Source organism: Lepeophtheirus salmonis, chromosome 12 (assembly GCF_016086655.4).
Source record: "Lepeophtheirus salmonis chromosome 12, UVic_Lsal_1.4, whole genome shotgun sequence".
Lineage (NCBI taxonomy): Eukaryota > Metazoa > Arthropoda > Copepoda > Siphonostomatoida > Caligidae > Lepeophtheirus > Lepeophtheirus salmonis.
Window position 1 is genome coordinate 1,504,960 of NC_052142.2, and position 21,526 is coordinate 1,526,485.

Here is a 21,526-nt window from a genome sequence, read left to right on the forward strand (position 1 = left end):
TGCAAAGACTGTCATTGATTGCTTAAGTGATCTATTTTCAATATTTGGAGTTGTGTCTAAGATTCACTTGGACAGAGGTACAACTTTCATGTCCAGTGAACTTAAAGAATTTGTGACTGTCAAGGGGATCGCTACAAGTAGAACAACTCCGTATAACCTTATAGGAAATTGACAAGGGGAACGATACAACAGGATTATTTGGAATGCGGCATCGTTAGTATTAAAAACATGTGAAGGTGGGTTCTCCTGTGATTTCAAATTAACCTTGTTTGGAGGAGATAAATTACTACAAAAAATAATTTTTGAAAGCCTGTTAGTTACTCATATGCTTCAAAATTTATTTTTCATATTCGTTAACCTTACATTGCCATTTTTCGATAGAAAGAAGGTACCATGAACAATTCGATCTCATCATTAGTATCGTCCTTTCCTAAACAAATTTATTCTATCTTAGCAAAAAGGGATTACTCTCAGAGATTCCAGCACTGAAAAAATTGTTGTAGCTACAATTTTTCTTCATTATTTTCCATTGGTCTGACTTGAGAGCCTAGGTTAATTTGACGTATAAAGCCTCTCAATATCGTTTTACGTGCTTCAGGAACCAAAGTGTCTTCATGATCATGATGGAGGCCAACATATAACTTTGAATCTACTACCTACTTTCATACAAGGCTGAGCTCCAAAATAGCAACTTCAGTAAAATCACAATACAATAAGCTTATAGCTATCAGTTCTATGTCATCTAAATGATTATTTTGTAATTGTTTAACTATTTTTTTTTAATGGGATAAGATATAACCTAAACAGTTCATTCTCATCTTATCGAAGTTTCAATTTGTTAATGAATCATTAACTAGTTATCAAGGATTATCAATTGAAATCACCTTATACTTTTTTAGATGGGCACTTTTGATACTAATTTCCTATTTATATCATAAACAAAAAATAAAACAAGCTTAAATTTACTACATTTACTTTATGAATATAATAATATCATTATGCACTCAGTGAAGCACAATAAAAGAGGTTATATCATATTTATTTTAGTGTTTCCTAAATGTTCTATATCTACAAGCTTAAAGGGGAACCTAATTATTTATCAATGATGAAGTAAAATTGATAGACATTCTAAAAAACCGAATTATAGATATTGGGTGTGCTTGTCAAATCTCGGTTCTAAATATATTGGAAAAAAACAGATATATCTCCTGGTACGAGAGAATATAATAATCTTTTAATGAATGTATGCTGAACACCCGAATACAATATGAATGTAAAAAAATAAAAAAGATGTTATATGGGTACTCAATCAAATCACCTTTCCATATAATTCGTATAAATCAATATTCATATCTCCTCCACTCCATATTAATATCACATAGGTTCCATTTTCAAATATATAAGGTATTCCAGGCTCTAATGGGGTGTCCGGTAGTGTGTTTACTGCCAACATATAATCATCTAGTGGCCATACAAACTCATTTAAACTAGATATTTGCTCATCCTGACTTGAGATATTGATATGATATTCTCCATAAAATAATCTTACTTTAATAATATACATAGTACTGGGATATAAACCAGTTGAAATTTGAGTCGTATAATTTTGAGAAGGGAATGTTCTTTGAGCAGAGTTTGAAGGAAACCATCGAATATCACTTTTATTTTGGCTGAAAAATTTAATTACACTGTTAAAAGAAACATTAGTTTTTGAGATAAAATACTTGGTATATAATAAAAATTGATGAAATACAACTGGAGTTTCAGAATTTGGAGACTTCCAGTGTAATTTTAATGATCTTGGTCCTTTTTGTAAAACCTGAACTAATGGTGGTGATTTAAATGTTTTAATACTTATTCTTTTAGATGAGCTATATCCTTTACTGATATTAGTTCGAAGATATGCAGAAATCCATATTACATAAAGAGAGTTGGGATTAAGTCCTTTAAGTTCATATTCTAAATCTGTTGTATTGTAAACAGAAGTTATTCCAGAATATTTTGCATGCACCATGTAAGCAACACTTCCATTAAATGTAAGGGGAGCCATCCACGTAACAAAAATGAAGGAAGGTGTTTTACTTAGACCTTTAACGTGTTGTGGATTATTTGGAATACCTTCTTCAGTTCTGAAATTTAACTTGCATGTTTGGCCCTCCGTGTCATATCGGTTATATATTTTAATGGTAAAGTTATATTCGGTAAACGGAATTAAATTTGTGAATGTCACATTCTCTGAATGATTATATACAACAAAAAGGGATATTTCTTTGACAATTTGAATTTCATACAGTGTTGCTGGTACAATAGCAATATTTCTACAGCTATCAAGTTCAATTTTTTTAATCTTAATTCTATATTTGTGTCAGTTATCCGTAAAATATCGATGCACTTTTTCAGTTTGATGCACCAACATTTTCTATACCGTGTTTTTATAAACATCATTCTATAAAAAGGATTGTATACTTGTATTAAGAAAGTAGGAGAGGAAGAAACAATAATTCTTATATTTTTATATGAGCTAAAAACTGCATCCTTTGAATTTTCCGAAATCCAAAATTCATAATATTCTGAAGACAATAGATCTCTATAACCAGAATATTTTATGCAAGAACGAACCATAATTTTAAAATTATAAATGAGAGATATGTTTAACTCGTTACTTTCTATGAAAAAATTCGATGGTAGCAGATTTGGTTCCCTACAATCAGGTATTAACGGATGTAAACGGGTTGAAAAGTATTTGAACATCAGACCTGTTATTGTTAATAAATATACACCAGAGGGATTACAAACAATTTTGAAGACCTTAAACTCAGACTTGAACAAGAGAAAAGGTTTTATATGGTTTGCATCATCTATCGAAGCAGATTTGAATGTATATCCATTTGTTGACCAAATGATTGTTCTACTAAACCAATCTATAGTAAATAATTTGATCGTATTTTTACTATTAAATATTAATTTTACCCTTTTATCGTTTAAACGATAAAATACTTTTGAATTTTTTACCCCAATATCTTCATTAATTCCAAAATATTCATAGAAGTCTACATTTTCAATCAAAACTTTATTTGAACCATCATCAAAATCTAACAGATTAACATTTTTGTTGATATCCATATAAATTACCCTAGGGACTTCATATGGTAATATAGTAATGCGAGAAGGAATACTTGTACCGAAACTATTAACAGAACGAACTTCAATTAATGATGTATTAAAATTATTAAAAAACTGTATTTCTGAGATATTTCGACCGACTCTATGAATATCATTATTGTCAATAACTATTTTATATTGAATGATGATTCCATTGGCATGCTCTGGTGGATTCCATCGAATAGTTATTTTTTTTTTATTTTGAATGCTCTAACATTCTTTGGAGGTTCTGGTTTTGATTCAGGAGGAGTTAGAACTGTATTGAGAATGGGCGAAAATGTTCTAATATTTCGATAATAAATCGACAGATTAAAACTATCCTTATTATTTGAATTCAATATCCGTATGTAATTTTTTAAAATTGTTCTAAAAGGCTTCGAGTTTATTGAAATTCTGAATTGAAATTCTTGTGACGAGTTCCATTTTAGAAAAAACGATTTTCTTTCTCCTTCAATTCTTAGCTGTGTTACATTTATTGGATGAAGTTCAATGACTGATTGCTGATGATGGGTTATTAATTGAAATGACGTTATATTTTTGCTAATGGGCACTTCTGTTATTGAATTCCCATTAATATCATAGAAAAAAAAACTAGTCAAATTAGATTTCCAAAGTAATTTTCCTGATAAATTAATCAAATTTGAATTAACAAAGTTATATCGGAAAAAATCATATGAATCAATTATACGAAATTGAATAATATTTAAAATATTCCATCCATGATACAATCTATACTCTAGAGAACTTTGTGCCACTATAAAAAAGAATATATCGTCCTTTTTTTCAGAAAGGCACATTGTTAAAATAACATAATTCTTCCACGTTGGAATAGCAAACACTTTTTGAATACCTTCTCCATTCAGATTTGAACATTCTAAATCTTTTTGAGAATAGGAAATCCAACACATAATAGCCATTGAACTGGATAAGAAAGTACTTCTTGCCTTGACACTTAATAATATTTCTTCTCTGAATGTTTTAATATTGTACCTTGATATTATAGACCCATTTGAAATATAAAGTTGTGATCCAATTGATTCATAAGCAATAGATAATACCCTAATAGAACTTATATTATAGATTATCATAGGAGGAAATATACTACACACTTTTCCTAAATCTGTTAGACAATAAGGACCTGACATCTCCGAAATTTTGAAGTTGATTTTTATTTTTTTAACATCTGAATGAGGAAAAATTGATTTTGAAAGATAAATTGAATCATTAGAAGACCAAACTAACATTGCATTTCTATTTTCTTGATCAAATGTTTTTGTTATAAAAGGAACTGACCAAGAGGATGAACTACTTTCCACCTCTACTCTAATTCTAAATTTATAAACAGTACTATAATTTAGATTTGGTAATGAATATCGACAGCATTGAATAGAATGTAATTGCTGAATACGCCTATTTTTTAAATTTTCTACCATAATATTGTATTTCCATGATCTCCAAGCACCGAACCCTAATAACCTAGATTCAAATGGAGGCTTCCACGTTATGATACTAAGAAGTCGAGAATAAAAAAATACTTGAATTCCGGTAACAGGATTTAGAGGATATGGAAATGGTTGATTTGTATTATCAAAATATAATATATCCGATATATTCAGTCCTTGCTCGATTATTATATTCAAATAACCATATTTCTCCGTAAATTTTTGAAAATTTAGTCCTTCATGATTTGACCAAAAGAAAGATGACCTATTTTTGGAAGTAATATATCGAAGGCCATTACAGTGTGATTCAAAAACTTTCGCTTCTTTAAAGTCCTCTTTATTTTCCCATAAATTGACAGTATATAACCTACTATGAATTATGTCCGGGATTAGAATATAATTGTTTTTCATTAGAATCGAGAACGAAGAAAGAAATACTGATTTTGAAAATAATATTTTTTTTTCACCAATCATATTTGTACCAATTAATATATTGTCATCTTGAATCCAGTAAATGAATCCATTATATGGGTCAACCTTAAGATGTTTCAAAGAGCCTTCTAATTCAATTTTTAAAATGACACATCCTTTTAAATATGGATTTTCAAATTTTGGAATATCGCATTTAAAAATATTTTTCCTTTTCAAATCCAAGAAATAAACCAAATTGTTTAACCAATCGATATCTATTTCCGATCCACGTATTTTCTTTGTATTATTTACTGTTTTTATCTCAATTGTATTGCTACTATAAACATTTGAAACTATATATAGCGTTCCCATTTGATCAAGTATAATAGATTGATTTAGTCTTACAATACCAGAGATAGAAATAATATTAGAATTCAACTTAAGTATTGGTGTGTGAGGAGAAAATATGTCCTCATCATTCCTTATAAATTTACGATACAAGATGGGGCCCTCAGAGAAGAGAAGCACTTTTTTCGTTTCTTCCTGAATTTGAGAGTGGAAGTATGCTATATAAAAAGCAGTGTCCCCTAAAAAAAATAAAGGAACTATTAAATGATGTACAAAATTCAATAGTGTGAATCTGATTAATGTCTTACAATATAAAAATAATTTTAATGAATTTTAGAAGAAAAAAGTTTTTGAAGTAAGTCAAATATTATTTTTGGAAATTTAATAGCATAATGTTTAACCATATTATTGTTTCAATCAACTAAATTGAATAATGCAATGAAACCATTTTTTCTCAAATATTTATATGATGAACTTTATGGTGTTAATTTTGTTTCATTATTATTAAGATATAACATTTTTCTCTTTATGAAAAAGACATAAATATTTAAATTCCATATTGACTGTGAATGAAGGTGATATATTTCGTTTTGCCACTGCCCAAAGTTGCCAGGTTGGTTTAAACGAAATAGACTATATGTAGAAATGAGCTAAATTTAATTAATGTTTAATAGCTTCAGGCGTTTTAATTTTTAGAGCTCCTTAATATATAATTTTTCAAAATTTTATTGGGATAATTATATATTATTGCTTAACGATATTGGAAAATCGTGAGGCTGTCTAGAAAAGAAATAATTAGTCATAAACCTTTGTGGTTGAAAGTGCAGGGACGTCGGCAAGATTTTTTTTTTTTTTTTTTTTTTTTTTTTTGTGGATTTCAAATTTTTATAACGAAACGATAAAATTTATTTCATGATAACAAAAAAAAAAAAAAAAAATTGGGAAAGGGAGCTACAGCCTACATCCCCTCTTCCTTCAAACGCCACTGATGTGCCTCTTTTTGCTACCTTTAATTACTTTTAATACTAATACTCTGTCTATTTTTAATTTATATTATGAAAATCCATTCTTGACCAAGAATGGAAGATACTAATCTCAAAAAGCACTAAAAACCCTCCGATTGACTTCAGATACTCTGCTGCAATGTGAATTGGTTAATCTAAAGCATCTTTTCCCAAAGTGGGCGATACCGCCCTCTTGGGGGCGGTAATGGGAAAAGGGGTGATTGGGGAGCGGTAGAGCAAAAAAAACCGGTGATTACATATTATTACATAAAACAAACAAATTGATCTACAAAAATAAAGAAATATGACTACAAAATAGCAGGAATGATTATCTTGAATATTATCCCGTTAATACGATGAAAATACGTTATATCGAGATTGTACAAATATACTTCATTATTGGCGCCTATATATTTTGCGCTATACTCAGTTTACTCTTACTCTCAAATGCAAACAGACTACTTAGAATAAATACTTATAATTTTGTTAAAATCGTGAAACTAAGGAAAAGTAAGATCCAAAAACTACAACCCAAATTCCCCATTCTAAAACTTCAAGCAAGGACTTCAAAGACGTCAAGTAATTATAAAACTCTATTAAGAATTTTTTTTTGCATCAATTAGCTTTTATTTCTTTACTATTTGGACCATAGACAAATCTTGATCTATATTTCTGCTGTTAAACACATGGTTGTAGTTGAGAATAGTTAGACAAGAAAATACAGTTACAGTATTAACCAGTTAACCAACCCAGTAGGGAGTTATTTTTTTTCTTCCTTTTTGGATATTGTTTTGCTCAATACTAAACTGCCATCAAAAATAACTTGTCTCTATATATTTATTTCTCAATTATTTGGACCATAAGACCTTGAGATTTATCCATCTTCTTACTGCAGCAACATTTCAAACCCACATAATTTACTCATTTGAAAATTCCCAAAGCGATGTTTTGGTAAAAACTTTCTAAATTTTTTCACCCATTTCCAACCCTAAATAACAATAGTTTTAGTCGTATCTTATATATTTTTCAAGAATAAAGAATGGCAACCCATCAACAAGAAAAAAAGAATTGTAGGCAGTATAGCGTAGAATATTTGAAATATGGATTTGTATCAGCACCACTGAACCAACATCAACCTATGTGTCTGCTGTGTGAGAAAGTGTTTTCAAACGAAGCCATGAAACCCTCCAAATTTTCGGAACATTTGAGAACAATGCACTCTGATAAAACAGAAAAAAATATAGCATATTTCCAGTCGCTTCGAGAAAAATTCAAGGCACAAAAAAACTATTAAAAATATGTTTTCAAGCACTTCAGAACAATCCACTGACGGTTTGCGTGCTTCATACAACATATCTTTGATGACTGCTAGATCTGGTTAGCCTCACACAATTGGGGAGGAGCTTATTCTGCCTCCAGTAAGAGAGGTTCTGCACACTGTTGTACATTGTACATCGTTTTGTCAAAGATGAAAAATTGGTACAAGAACTGTTATTTGCTAGACAATTTATAAGAAACACTAAAGGAGAGTTGGTATTTGATATCGTTGATAATTTTTTCAAAGAGAAAAAAATCCCACTTACTAATATTCTGGCGTGTGCAACAGATGGTGCACCATTCATGATAGGTCGTTATCGTGGCTTCATCAGTTTCTTGAAGAAAGCCGTACCTGGTGTACTTACAGTGCACTGTGGAATTCACAGGCAGCATCTGGTAGCAAAACACCTTAGTGGTCGACTTCACAAATCAATTAATACTGTTATCACATCAGTAAATAAGATCAAGGCACATTCCCTCAATTCCAGACTGTTTCGACAGCTTTGCATTGATAATGATGAAGAGTTTGATCGTTTATTGCTACACACAGAAGTTAGATGGCTATCAAAGTGAAACTGCCTCAAACGATTCTATTCTTTGTTTGATACAGTTGTTGAATTTTTCCAAGAATCTAATATTGGACTATGTCATGATTTAAAAAAAATCAAGAATGATATTGCCTATTTGTCAGATATATTCCTAAAACTCAATGAAATTAATTTGCAATTGCAAGGGAATGACGCCAATCTTATAAAAGTCAAATCTGTTATCTCCACTTTCCTGTCTAAGTGTAAATTATTCAAACGAAATTAAGCACGTCATGAACTTTACCAATTTCCAAGCCTTTGTGAATTGGATAAAGAAAAGAAAATATCTGATGATTACCTTCAAGTGTATTGTGCTCATATACAAGAGTTGCAAAGAGACATGCCTGAAAGAAATCAGGATATATTAGGGCTAAAAATACCAGACTGGGTTATCAATCCATTACTAGAAGTCAGTAGTGAGGAAACAAGGGAGGTAGAAGAAGAATTAGTTTCAATCAAAAACGACATTGAGCTAAGTTCAAAGTTCAAGATATCCTATCAAGATTTTTGGCTACAAAAAAAAATATCTGACCTCTATCCAGTATTATGGAACAAGGTCAAGATATATTTGATTGCTTTTCCAACGTCATATCTTGTAGAACGGGCCTTCAGTGTAGTTACAATGCTTCTTTCCAAAAAAAGGGACAAACTTAGAATTACCAAACGTGGGGATCTACGTCTTCTTCTTAGGGAGTTTCAACCTGATGTGGATAAACTAATATCCTTACACCAAGTACACCCATCCCATTATAAGGAATTGTGAAAAACTGAAGTTAATTTAAAAAAAATATATATATTTGGTATTTTAATCATAAATTTGTTGTTTTAATTTTTGAAGAAAAGTTTATATGTGCAGGGGGCGCTACAAGTTTATTTGGAAGCCAAGGAGGTGCCAGCATGAGAAAGTTTGGGAAACCCTGATCTAAAGGAACATATTGTGCTTAAAGAGGTTTAGTACGACTCTATCACCTTCTAGATGAAGATTGTAACTACTACTACCTACCTTCAGTTCATATTCTTACTATGTTTGACTGTTAATTAATATTCTCAAAAATGTATATTGTTCAGATTAAATACCTTATACACACTTGCTTCAGTGTCTGCACAGAGATCAAGTAACCACACTACTTATGTCAAAGTTCAATATCTTTATCAAAAAAATGCAGGGTGTTATAACACATAGGCGGAAAAGTATCGTGGTTTACAAAGAAAACATGTTTTTTTTAATAATCAAAATAGGCTTTTTTAAAATTATTATTGATGTTTATTATTCACTTTATGGAATGGAGTCCTCAAAACACTTTTCAAGCCAGTGTTTAGTTTGTAAAACATATGACCTTTAGGTTATATGAAGAAAATAAACAAAAATCAACAATAAACAAGCAATACATCAAGGACCTTCACTTATAACTCTACAAACAATTCTTGGCACGCACTCGTGATTACACTATATACTTAGATAGTCTCTACTCAAGAATGAAAAATTAATGATATCTGCTTTGTTCATGTTACAACTACAAAAAGTCTCGTGCTCGTCTAAAGTCATATTTTTTGGAACTAAAGGCATCAAAGATAGGGCAAATCATCTTTAGGTTTAGACACAGAGAAACAAACAAATAGGGACGACAGAGGGATTGGCGCAAAAAAAATCATATTTTTAAAAGCGTGCTAATAATAAATGTAGATAAATAGATATTTTCCTTTCTTATTTATATCTACACACGTATAACTTGTGAGTAAATCACACTTATTCGAACATTAAAACCGTTTAATTTCACCTAGTCCTTTACTTTACTTCTAATTTTCATAAGTTTTTTCATTTTTTTTGTTTGAAGAGGGAAAAATTATATGAAAATACATAAAATTAGAATAAAAGTAGAGGTTTTGTCAAAAGGTCATCAAACAAAAGAAGGAGATATTGCAGCTAAGATGGACTGAAGGATAATAATAAAGGTTAATAAAAAAAAACAGAGAAAATTTGCATGACAAGCAATTCAGTGAACCTATCTTAAGGCTGTTGTAAATTAAAATCTTCAGTGTGCTGTGATTAACATCAAGCTCGGTAAAGTGTAAAAACTGATACAGTAATACCTCGAAATACTAGTACCCCAAAAAAAGAGCTTTTATTGAGATACAGGCATGTTGATATTTGGCAACGAGTTGCGATAGCCGCTTCAAGTTAAATTTTGTATGCGTCTAGCACCCTATCTTTTTATTAATTTCGTATTGTAATAAGAATATACAGGATTGGTTAAACTTGTTAAGTCTATGCAATATAGAGTAGAAGTGAAGGACCGCCTTGGGGACCTTGATAATGATAATGCTTAATGATAAATTTTCATGCTTCTTTGTGTTTATTTTTATATAGTTGAAATATTTTATTCATCATTTACGACCCCAAGGTAATAAATTTAAGATTAGTTATAACATAATATACATGTATAATTTTGGAACAAAACGATGAGTATTATATTTCTAAGAACTTTGCATATTATAGTCTTCAAACCTCATCAATTTTCCCACTCAAAATGAAAAAGTTATGTGATTTAAAATGTCTCTTGTTTCTAGTAGTAAAAATTCATCATAAATTCAATTTTGGAAGCACAAAAGTTACTAACGTTGCATTTTCTATGTATTCTGTATTTATGGGACAGCAGAGATTTGAAACCAGCATTTGGTTAAAATAGATTGGTCTCCTCGACTAAATTGGACTTCTTGGTAACATAATATTGTTAATAAGTAGGTATAGAAGAGTCTCATCACAGAGAGGCAGTTGCGTAACTAGTCAATGTACCGCCCCGGATGGATGTTAATTTTGCCACCCCCTACAAATTTTAATAAAACTTGAAAAAGTCGAAAACTGAATAATACAGGTATATAGGTATGCCAAGCAAGAAAAAAAACGTATCAACTCTTTATTTCCCTCAAATTTATTTGTGATATTTAGACACAAAAAAACTATAATATTATGTTGAAAAAAAGAAGGTGAATTAATTTAAAACAAAAGTTTATAAATTGATTGTTTATGGCTTGCGATTCGCAAAATCATGAATGATCTCATCCAAATCAATTTTTTCCACAAGGTCACTCTCTATAGAAAGTAATTCCAAATTAGTCAACCTTGTGTGACTCATTGTTGATCTGTGGTAATTCTTCATGAGTTTTAGTTTAGAAAACGACCGTTCGCAGCTAGCATCACAAATTGTACGAGTTAAAAAGATTGTTAGAAGTATTACTATATTCGGCACTGAATCAGTAAGATTATACTTTTGAATAAACTGAAGAAGTTGTAAAGGCCCTTCTATATCTTCAGCATCAGCAGTTGCAAAACAATTTTGTAGCCTTGCCCTCTCAATCAGAATGTCGTCTCGCTGAATATTGTCATCAAGAGAATGACAATTATACTGTTTATCTAACAATTTGGACGATGTAAGAAAGATGTATTTCTTTGTAATATTCTAGAGGCTTTCAAATCTAGAGGATATTTCTCCAATTAGTCGATCTATCACTGACAACATTTCTTTTCTTAGTTCAGCAGTATAAGTTTGAGTGGCATCGACACTTTCTTCACATCCCATTATTATTATTTTATTTTTGTTTGAGAATTTGACGCTCTGTACTGATTCCCATATCATAGCAAATGTCTGTTGAATACGCCACCGCATCTTCCACTACTTTGTCTCGATTTTGAAGTAGAGAAGCATTCAAGGGGAATAATTTAAAGGCACATTGCTGTAGGTCCAGTCCTTTTGTTTGGAGGAACTTTTGAGTGTCATTAATTTCACGAAAGTATATGTCTTCAAAAGACCAAGGAAAGTCAAGAAGAAAATGACAGCCTCACCTGAAGAATTCAACTTGGAACATACCTTGTAGTTGCGTTTTCTACATCTTTCATCAAATGTTCAAGCGCAGTGATTATTTCTGTGAATTTGGTGTGAATAGCTTTCACTGCATCTGATCGACTACTCCATCTTGTTTCACATGCCATTTGATAGTTATCCCAGTTCTCTCAATCAAGATATACTACCGACGAGTTGAACCTGAGAAGAATGAAAATAAACAGTCCAATGTGCCAAAAAATGTAACTGAATTTGAAAGCACTAAAGATCCATGTACAGTTCCTAAATTCAGAAAATGATTATTGCATGGCACAAAAACAATATTTGGGTTCAATTCCCTGATGCATATTTGAACAGCAGATCGATGATCTTCCATTAGTGCTGCGGTATCGAATGCTTGTCCACGACAGTCTTGAATGATAATGTCCTCCATTTCTAATTGTTTAAGAATCATTTATGTTATTTGCTCAGCATTTTTGCCTTTCATTTCAATAAAACGAAGAAAGAATTTTTCTACTTTTACTTCATTATCAGTTATATTAACATAACCTAACACCCCACTAATTTGTCTATATGAGAAATGGCTGAAGTACTATCGAAAATAATGCAGTAGTATTTACTCTTTTTCACCTCATCGATACCTTTTTTTCTCACTTGATCTCCCAGGAGGTTAACAAATTCATTTTGAATTATTGGGAGAGTTAAAAAGTTACATATCTAAAAATTGTTACCTTAACCAAATGTTCACGCAGAACACGGGTCTTATTTTGCCATCAGTTGAACAAGCTCCAGAAAATTTCCTCTTTTTTTTTTTCATTTTCCACCCCAACTGGAATATATTCTCGATGGCCTCGTAAAGCTAGATTTTGCTTAGCAAGAAACATAATTATGTCCAATAATTTACTAAGAATTTGCTTCCATTTCTTTGTTGCATTTTTAACAAAGATTTGGTGTTTGTTATCCATATCTTACCTTTGAAAAGTCGAATTTCTAGCTCTTTCTACTGAGTGAACGCATTCTCATGTACAAGACAAGATTCATGTTCTCGTATCTTAGGGTTCAATTTCCACCAAAATTTGAAACAACCAACAGTACAAAACATAGAGTTTTTATTTCAAAATACCTTATAACAAAAACAAAACACGGATTCTTTCAATAGAGAGTATATCAGCCAGTTTCTCAAGTTATTTTTACCCCGTTTTGCAGAGTTAAAAAAAAAACACATTTTCTTAAAATGGTTCTAGTTTAGTTTTGATATTTGTCCTGGACGAACAACTTCATTGAATTCACGGTCAATATTTTGCAAAGCCTTCGATCCTTGTTGTAGAAGCATTTCCCAAATACTGTAATTAGACATTGCAGGCCACATCCCAATATCTTTCAAATTAATATTAGAGTTTAGTTCTATAGTAATTTGTGGTGGATCAGCTTTATCAACATCATGATCATATTCTATCTCCTATGGCTCATTCATTCCGCCTTTCTTGTTCTTCTCTCCTTTTTCTCTTTCTCCGGAATGCTGCACCGCTCTCCTTGTTTGTTCGCTTCATCGGTGAAGGGGCAATAAGATATATTCCTGTAATCTATTTGGGATAACTAACAATAAATTAAATAATAATAAATACACGAATCTTTATTACATAAACAATTCAAAATACCTATAATTATTTAAATCTGTAAATTAATTATTGATTTAACAATAATAAAATAGGTCTAATAGGTAAACAATTTAATATTAGGAACAGTTATTCATAGCAAATATTCTTCGAATGTCTGCCACTGTAGGTTAAATAAGCAAGGATGTCTCTACTATAATTAAGAATTAAGAGGGTCCTTATAAATAAGAAACCCCAACCTTACCTATCCTGTCGTTTAATTCTACACACTGACACACCGTTGATCCTGATCCTAACTTAGTGATAGACGGAGAATGAATACAATATATAATTTATTGGTGAAAGGATAAAAGAAGACTAAATAATATAATAACCAAATGGTATGGAAGGAAGAACGTGTGTATGTGATTCAAACTAGTAAATATTGAAATAAATTAAGGACGTACAATTAGAACATGCAAATATAACAAGTTGTAATCCCATCTTGTAGGTGAGTGAAGCTCACCAAAACTATATAGGATCAAAAACATCGAATGGCTTTTTAGATAAAACTACATGAATAAACGTTTAAAGGATAAATTTTCACGATGTACAAGGTATGGTGGTACCTCATTGCAATTATTGACAATTAGATAATTACAGAGTAGTTCGATTACAGAGATTAGAGAAATACAAAAAAATAAGGGAATGTTACAAAAATGAGAATAAATGTATTATATAATAGTGCATTGGGTCCATAAAATGACGTCCCAAAAATTGTGCCGGCCGTGGCCGACTGCCCCCTCCACCCTCCCCTAGTTACGCTTCTGCAGAGGGGCAAAATATCTTGAACATAAAGTCGAAGAGAGGATCTGAAATCGTGTGGATTGGATACCCTCCAAATAGAAAATTATGAAGGGAGGGATACGATGGATGGATATGGATCCAAATATCCGAGTGCTTCTTGGTTAAGATCCATACAAATCACTAGTCACTATGAATTACTATCAATATTTACCTTTGAATATTAAATAGTTGTATTAATAATAGCTATTATGAAATTCAGAAGTTGTACAACATATTCTACTTAGAATTCAAACATCAAAAGTAGACATGCCACTCCAACAATATTACCACATATTTTTCTAAATGCTGAAAAGCGTACAAAATTGTGTTCACCTTTTTTTTCCAGTATTTTGATCTTTGTATATCATAGCCTCAAATATTTAATAAAATGGAGTTGTCATAAGAATAAAACGAGTTTATACGATATAGCTTTAATGAATATTTTAATTAATTTATTATAGTGATTACTTTCCAGATTCAAAATTATTTTCATTGGTGTAAAAACCATTTATATAATGGGAGCGGTGGGATAAGGAATATTACGGCTTTTGTTTCTTTTATAGGGGGTCTGTAGTTCTTAAGCCTCAATTAATATTTAAAAAGTTGATCTACTCTAACTAGAAATCACAATTTAGGATAGGTGTTCCAATACCGTTGGCTTTTTCCTAGTGCAAAAGTTTATTTCCTCTAAAACTAAAAGAACTGGGACTTCCATTTGTAATCAAGACTTCAAACACAGCCAGAACATGTGGTTAAAAGAAATTGTGAAATAACAGTTAGTACTTCAGAACCTATCGTTGGACCAATAAATATTTAAAAAAATAAAAATATGATTTATTCTAATAATATTAATCAAATTGATTTTTTCAGGACTTAATACGTAAACATTTAATGTTCTTCATGATAGAGTTTTTAAAAGTAGTGGTAAGTTTATGACTTTAATCGCAAAGATAAGTATTTTTAACTGTTAGAGGCCCTTAGTAGAATAAAATAAACCATTTTTGTAACGATAAATTTAGTATTGAATATTAAGGTTTAATTATTGTGGTGTAAATTTCATTCTTTCAAATAAATATAATCTTAATTATTTTTTTATTGAATTGGAAATTGCAAACACAAATGGAACATTCACTTTGGACTTAGGCGAAACCACATGATTATTGAAGCGAAAAAAAATGCCATGAAAAAAAAATACATTTGGGAAAAAATACTTTAAAAGGTTATCTCGAAATTAGATACTAAAAATAGAAATTTATTTTTACAACATATGAAATATAAGTTGATTATGGGGAATCGTGGCTAGGATGATCTATTATGCAATAGTTTCATAAACTGTTTCGCAGTACACCATATGCTTCATGTATAATATTTTAATCAAGCAAACAAGACACAAAAAATTATTGTACTAGAAGTTAACATATATATCTAATATTCTGAAGTTGAGAGCAAGTGAGCCAAAGTAAAAAATCACTCGTTTTTAAATAATTGAAAATATACTACAAACTGTTAAATTATCGAGATTTAGTTCTACTGCACCAGTGATGATTGTTCTGATTTATAATTTTTTTTATCAGATTTCAATAAATTGTAGGCAGATAATGTTTAGATATAAATTATGATATGTTGACATTATCTAAAATATGTATAATAAGGAATAAGAAAATTGTTCTGAAGATTCCGTAATTTTATTCCTCAATACAAAGAGCAATAGATCATGACTTTTCGTGGACCTCTATCTGTCACTTTTCTCACAGTTTTGAGCTGTTCTCAATCATTGGACTGTCATACAAAGACATCATGTCGCTTTTATTCATACCCTACAGGGTAAAACAATATAAAAATAAGAGGTTGTGTAATTATATAGCAAACACACATTCGGGATATTATGGACGCACACATGCTACGGATGAATCGTAAATACTCCTGGGAATAAAGATTCATCCCAAGTAACGTCCTTGTTGAGAAGAAAAAGGGATTATTCTCTATTCTTCCAAGTGTAACAGAATGACTTAATGTTTATAATATTGGAATTCGTGATTCCAAGTTGTTATTACATATTTCAATTAACCAAGATTAATAGAAATACAAGGTTATACGATCATATGAACAGGTATGCTAGAATGATCAATTTAATGAAATGTACCGACTACTGGACAAGACACACATACTTTCATAAAAAACCCAAACAATCATAGTCTATGGCGTGACTATTGCTAGAATTTTCAATTTGATGTATTGTACCGACTGCTGTGCAACATAAACAAATTTTGACAAAACACGCAAACACTCATTCGATGTCACTATTAAAAAGCTCAGTGGAAGTCACACATCAGTCGTACATGTGTTATGGTACAACCTTGTATTTATATTAGCCTTGATTGAACACATAAAATAAAGGGATTTTCATTAGAATAGGTGTGATTCTATTCTTCACTTATTACCGGAACAATACTAGAAACAAAAAAAAATAGAAAGAAGAAGTGAGAGTTGTCCTTAGTTATGAAAATCGTGCTTATAATGGGCATGTTAAAAAAAAGGAAAATCAATGTGGTAAATCTGACAATTTGAAGAATGTTTTGGAGGAGAACATCTACAATTATATGTAACAAGGGAAGAGGAGAGAAGGAAATAAAGAATTATTCGAATGGCGATCACCAACTACTCTACTCTGAGTCCAAAAAGAACTTACAATTACAACTTCACTACAAATCTTCAAGGTTACTCTCTGTCTTTTATGAGCCCACACGAATATTCATTGAGGCTTTAAATATAACTGAATCTATTTAGGAGAGGAAGTTCATTACTAAGGAATTAAATTATAATAATAACTGCAAAGAAAAAGCAAATCTATCCACTATTTTCCTTTTCTAATCTCAAAACAGTAATTTATTTAGTCAAACGGCCCATCTTTATTTGTAAATTGTTGTGTTGTAACATTTCCCTCTAAAATAATAATTCTCATATATCATTGGTGTAAATTTATTTAAAAATACCTAATAAAATAAATTTATATTATTTTAAATATAAGTATAATATTTTTCCTCAAATAATGCTAATTTAAAGATAAATGGTTCTCTTCTCTATAAAAGTAATTCATTTTCTCCTTCCAAAATCATAAAACAGGCAATATTTTTTGACAGTCCTAATAAAGATATGTACTCCTATTGGAATATCTCAATGCCATTGCCATTCTCATTTCCAGTTGGGAATCCTCTTATAACACGGTGTTACCTCGCTACAACTAAAATTCCCTATGTATTGTGATGTCAACTGTCGGTTCCCCCGTCTCACTTGATACGTCTAGGCTATTTCATATTGTATTAATTTTGATAACTAAACGAAGTAATGAGTTAACCTATTTATTTATATATTTTCCATCTTATTATATAAATGAAGAAATGTCGGCTATCATATATAAATACAAATGTATATTTACGCTTTCGATAAAATATTACTTAGCAATATTATAATACTGTATTGGATAGGGATTTTAATAATATAAATTTATTTCAACTATCAATTAATAAAAAAACGGGCCAGCTAAACAATACAGACGATTTACATCATTGGTGGTGCCTTCACTTCTTATTATGAATTGCTCTTAATTTTTTCTACTCTTTTCTCCTCTTCAATTTTCGAAGATTCTCATGCAATGTATGTTCTTTATATTTTTCTTAAGTGCATGAAAAATACACAGAATAAAGCTAATTGTTGCAGGGAAACACGTTTTTTGAAATTTTCTCAAATTTTGAACGAATCGACGCCGCAATATTAAACTTTTATAAGAACAAGATGGATAATGTATTATTAGATTTTCAGTATGGCTCCATAAAATTAAACCAATCATTAAACATGTTTCCCCAATCATTACAGGGAAGGTTAAAATAAATGTCGCCTACATAAATATATTTTTGAAATTGAGATATTAGTTTTATTCCTTAATTCACATGATAATTATAGTAACTCTAGAAAGTACTAAAATATTCCTCAACCATTTAAATATTGTCTTCTTTTTTGTAAAAATCAGTATTTATGATCTCATAAGGGGACTCGCTCGGGGATAGATCCGACATTTCATGTATGGAACAACATAGTTCATGGACTGCACGCTCGGGAGAAATTATTCTCTTGAACTCAATGTGCATAAGTTCGTGCCTCGTTTGTCCCTAGAGAAGGAAATGTACTTCATGTATATGGATTTTAAAGACAATTCCTAGGTGAGATGGATAATTTATTATACTATAGTGTTTACTCATACTTAATCAATGCGAATCCATCTTACCAATTACAGGTAAATTGAAAAATACATATAATAATAAGACATTTCAATTAATTAGAAGAAAAAAAAGTAATTCGTACCTGATATGTTTAACGGTGCGAATAAACAAATAAATAAAATGAAAAAAGCGAAAATCAATTGGTTGATCAAAAAAATCATAAATACACTACTATATCAACTATTTGGCCCACTTCTGTCACAAGTGTTGTTGATTTCGATTATATAAATAAAAAATTTCAATACAATTTAGAACGAATAAAATCAATTTAATCACAAGCACAGAAATAAGATTAACTTCACGCCGGAAAATGAAGAAATATTCTTGCAGACAAAAACTTTTTTTTAGGTACTAGGTATGTAAATATTAAATTTATAATCAATTTATGTGGGTTGTTAATTTAGTATATTATTTTTAACTTTTTATTAGGAATTAATTATGTTTATTGATGTGTTTAATTACTCAAATCTCATTGTTATAATAGACAAAATAAAACATTTCTGTAGACGAAAAATATGTACATTAAGTTTGATCAAATTCTGATATTGTGAAAAACACAGAAAAATATAGATAACTTGCGGACACTGTTATCGTAAGATTTCATACAAAATTTAAAAAAACACAAAAAAAACCATTTCGGTATACATATAAACTTGAACATCTTACATTAATATATGAGACAAAAAAAGAAAATATGAAAAAATATAGCATAAATTGCCCCAGTAACAGCTAACATGATATCATGTGATAAAAGTGATCTTAATCCCTCTATATATTATCTATGGAAGCAAATAATAAGGGATTTGATTTTGCATTAATTAAACATAATATATATTTATATTTACCATCCTCTCCATTTGCATTAATAGCATATAATGATATATTATATTCAATCTTTTTTTCTTGTTGTATCCAATTTATGTGTGGTAATTGGCATATATACGTAATATAAACAGGTGTCATTGAAACATTTTCTTCCTCAACAGAAATATCTATTGTTGCATCATATAAGTTTTTCTAAAAAAATAAAATAGATTTGAATATTATTTTTAAATATACTAACCGTTACTGTTGAAAGTTCCTTTATTCTTAGGTTATATGCAATAATTCGATTTTTAGGAATTGAAGGAGATAGCCATGTTACATTTATAAAGTCTAAATTTATCTGAAACAATAATAAATTTCAAGAAAATATTAATTTATATTATTACAAAATTTGATATATACTGTTTTCATTCATCACACAAATATTATTTGGCATTTAAAAGGCCGTTAAATCCCATTTTAACAAGAAAGAAGCAATATAATAATAATTAAATTAATATTATTATCGTAAACAATATTATGATAATGTTGCCTATTTGCTAGTACACCTTTAAGAAAATAAAATTATTTGAAAAATACAAAATCAAACAAAAATTCTTAGAGATGTATATTTTTTCTATAAAATAAGCAGTGATGAATATTATAGGTCCCCCCGATATGTTAAAAAAAACGAAAATAAACGAAGAAACCCTGACAATTTCAGGAATGTTATGGAGGAGAGTTTAACAGTTGTGAAGGGTTTTTAGATTATCTGTGAACAGCTCTGGGAGAGTGGAAATGAAATTAAACATAAATCCCATGCCGTATATAGGAAGAATATAGGCAAAAATTACTCCAATTCAAATCTGAGTTTAACGAGGAATTACGAGCTTGAAGTTAGACATATAACTTCCTAAAAATCCTCAGTGTTTCTTTACTTCTCTCATAAGTACACACAAATATTCAATCCGACTCCATGTTTTTCAATGATGTATAGGTAAGAAGGATTTCACTATGATATTAACTATAACTATAATATCTTACTTTGTCTTATGAAGGATAAAAAGCTTGTCAAATGTTCAAATGATATGAAAACGACTCAGCGTGGATCATTGGTGTTTTGGCTTGTAATGGTAATGCTCTGAACAAAAGCATGGGTAGATTTGATTATATGGATAAAAAAACTCCTATTTATGAATGGGATCCTAAGTCATCGACACATTTTTATTAAATAATTCTCGTTGATGTCATTAATAATGCAAGGGTTAATTGCTATATCGTCAAATTGTTAAATATTATAAATTATTTCTAATTAATTTCAAAATTATTATTACCAAAAGTAAGATTTAATATTATAAAGAATACCAAAAATAACTTTATTGACATCACTTTTGACCAACAAGATTCTAAACAAGTTATTTAAATTTACATTCATATTTAACAGAGTTTGATAAACGCATAAATGAACTTTTTTATTGTACTAGTAAAAAATAGATCTTATGTTAATTTGATAGTTTATAATTTTCCTTTATGCATTTTAAATTAAATCAAAAATGGTTTCCATATAATACGCTTATTACATATATTTCTTGACAAATTTTTGAATTTTGTTTAATCAAACACTTCTCATTGTACTTACAAGTCCTATAAAAGTCATTTTTTCATTGAAGAAAGTATAATTAGTTAAAAATAAAAATTAACTTTATAAGAATTAATATTATTTTATTTCAAAGTTAATTAATATTTAAGTTTATATAACATCCTTAAAAGTGTAAGTAATTTAGATTATATTTTCTTTAATAACTGATAATTTACGTAAAAATATATTGAGTTCTAAAGATTCCATGTTTTTGACAACTCGTTTTTGTAATCATGGGGTTAAACCAAAAAATAA

General features: G+C 29.8%; 2 protein-coding genes across 8 annotated transcripts in view; both read right to left on the bottom strand.

Moving 5' to 3' along the window:
• The window catches only part of LOC121127211 (proto-oncogene tyrosine-protein kinase ROS), a 53,088-nt gene extending 47,596 nt beyond the window's left edge, over window positions 1-5,492 (bottom strand). For 2 of the 5 annotated variants that reach the window (XM_040722558.2, XM_040722555.2), the window contains exon 1: window positions 1,319-5,492. In XM_040722558.2, coding sequence (XP_040578492.1) covers window positions 1,319-2,050 — 732 coding nt within the window. In that variant the 5' untranslated portion in view covers window positions 2,051-5,492. The remainder of the gene's footprint in view (window positions 1-1,318) is intronic. The other 3 variants (XM_040722559.2, XM_040722557.2, XM_040722556.2) reach the window with 3 other exon arrangements.
• LOC121127208 (proto-oncogene tyrosine-protein kinase ROS) overlaps window positions 2,360-21,526 on the bottom strand; it is a 39,452-nt gene continuing 20,285 nt past the window's right edge. The window contains exons 2-4 of one of the 3 annotated variants that reach the window (XM_040722541.2): window positions 19,898-19,993; window positions 19,674-19,845; window positions 2,360-5,602 (exon numbers count right to left, since the gene is read on the bottom strand). In XM_040722541.2, the coding sequence (XP_040578475.1) occupies window positions 3,348-5,602; window positions 19,674-19,845; window positions 19,898-19,993 (2,523 nt within the window). In that variant the 3' untranslated portion in view covers window positions 2,360-3,347. Of the gene's footprint in view, window positions 5,603-19,673; window positions 19,846-19,891; window positions 19,994-21,526 lie in introns of all 3 variants that reach the window. The other 2 variants (XM_040722540.2, XM_040722542.2) reach the window with 2 other exon arrangements.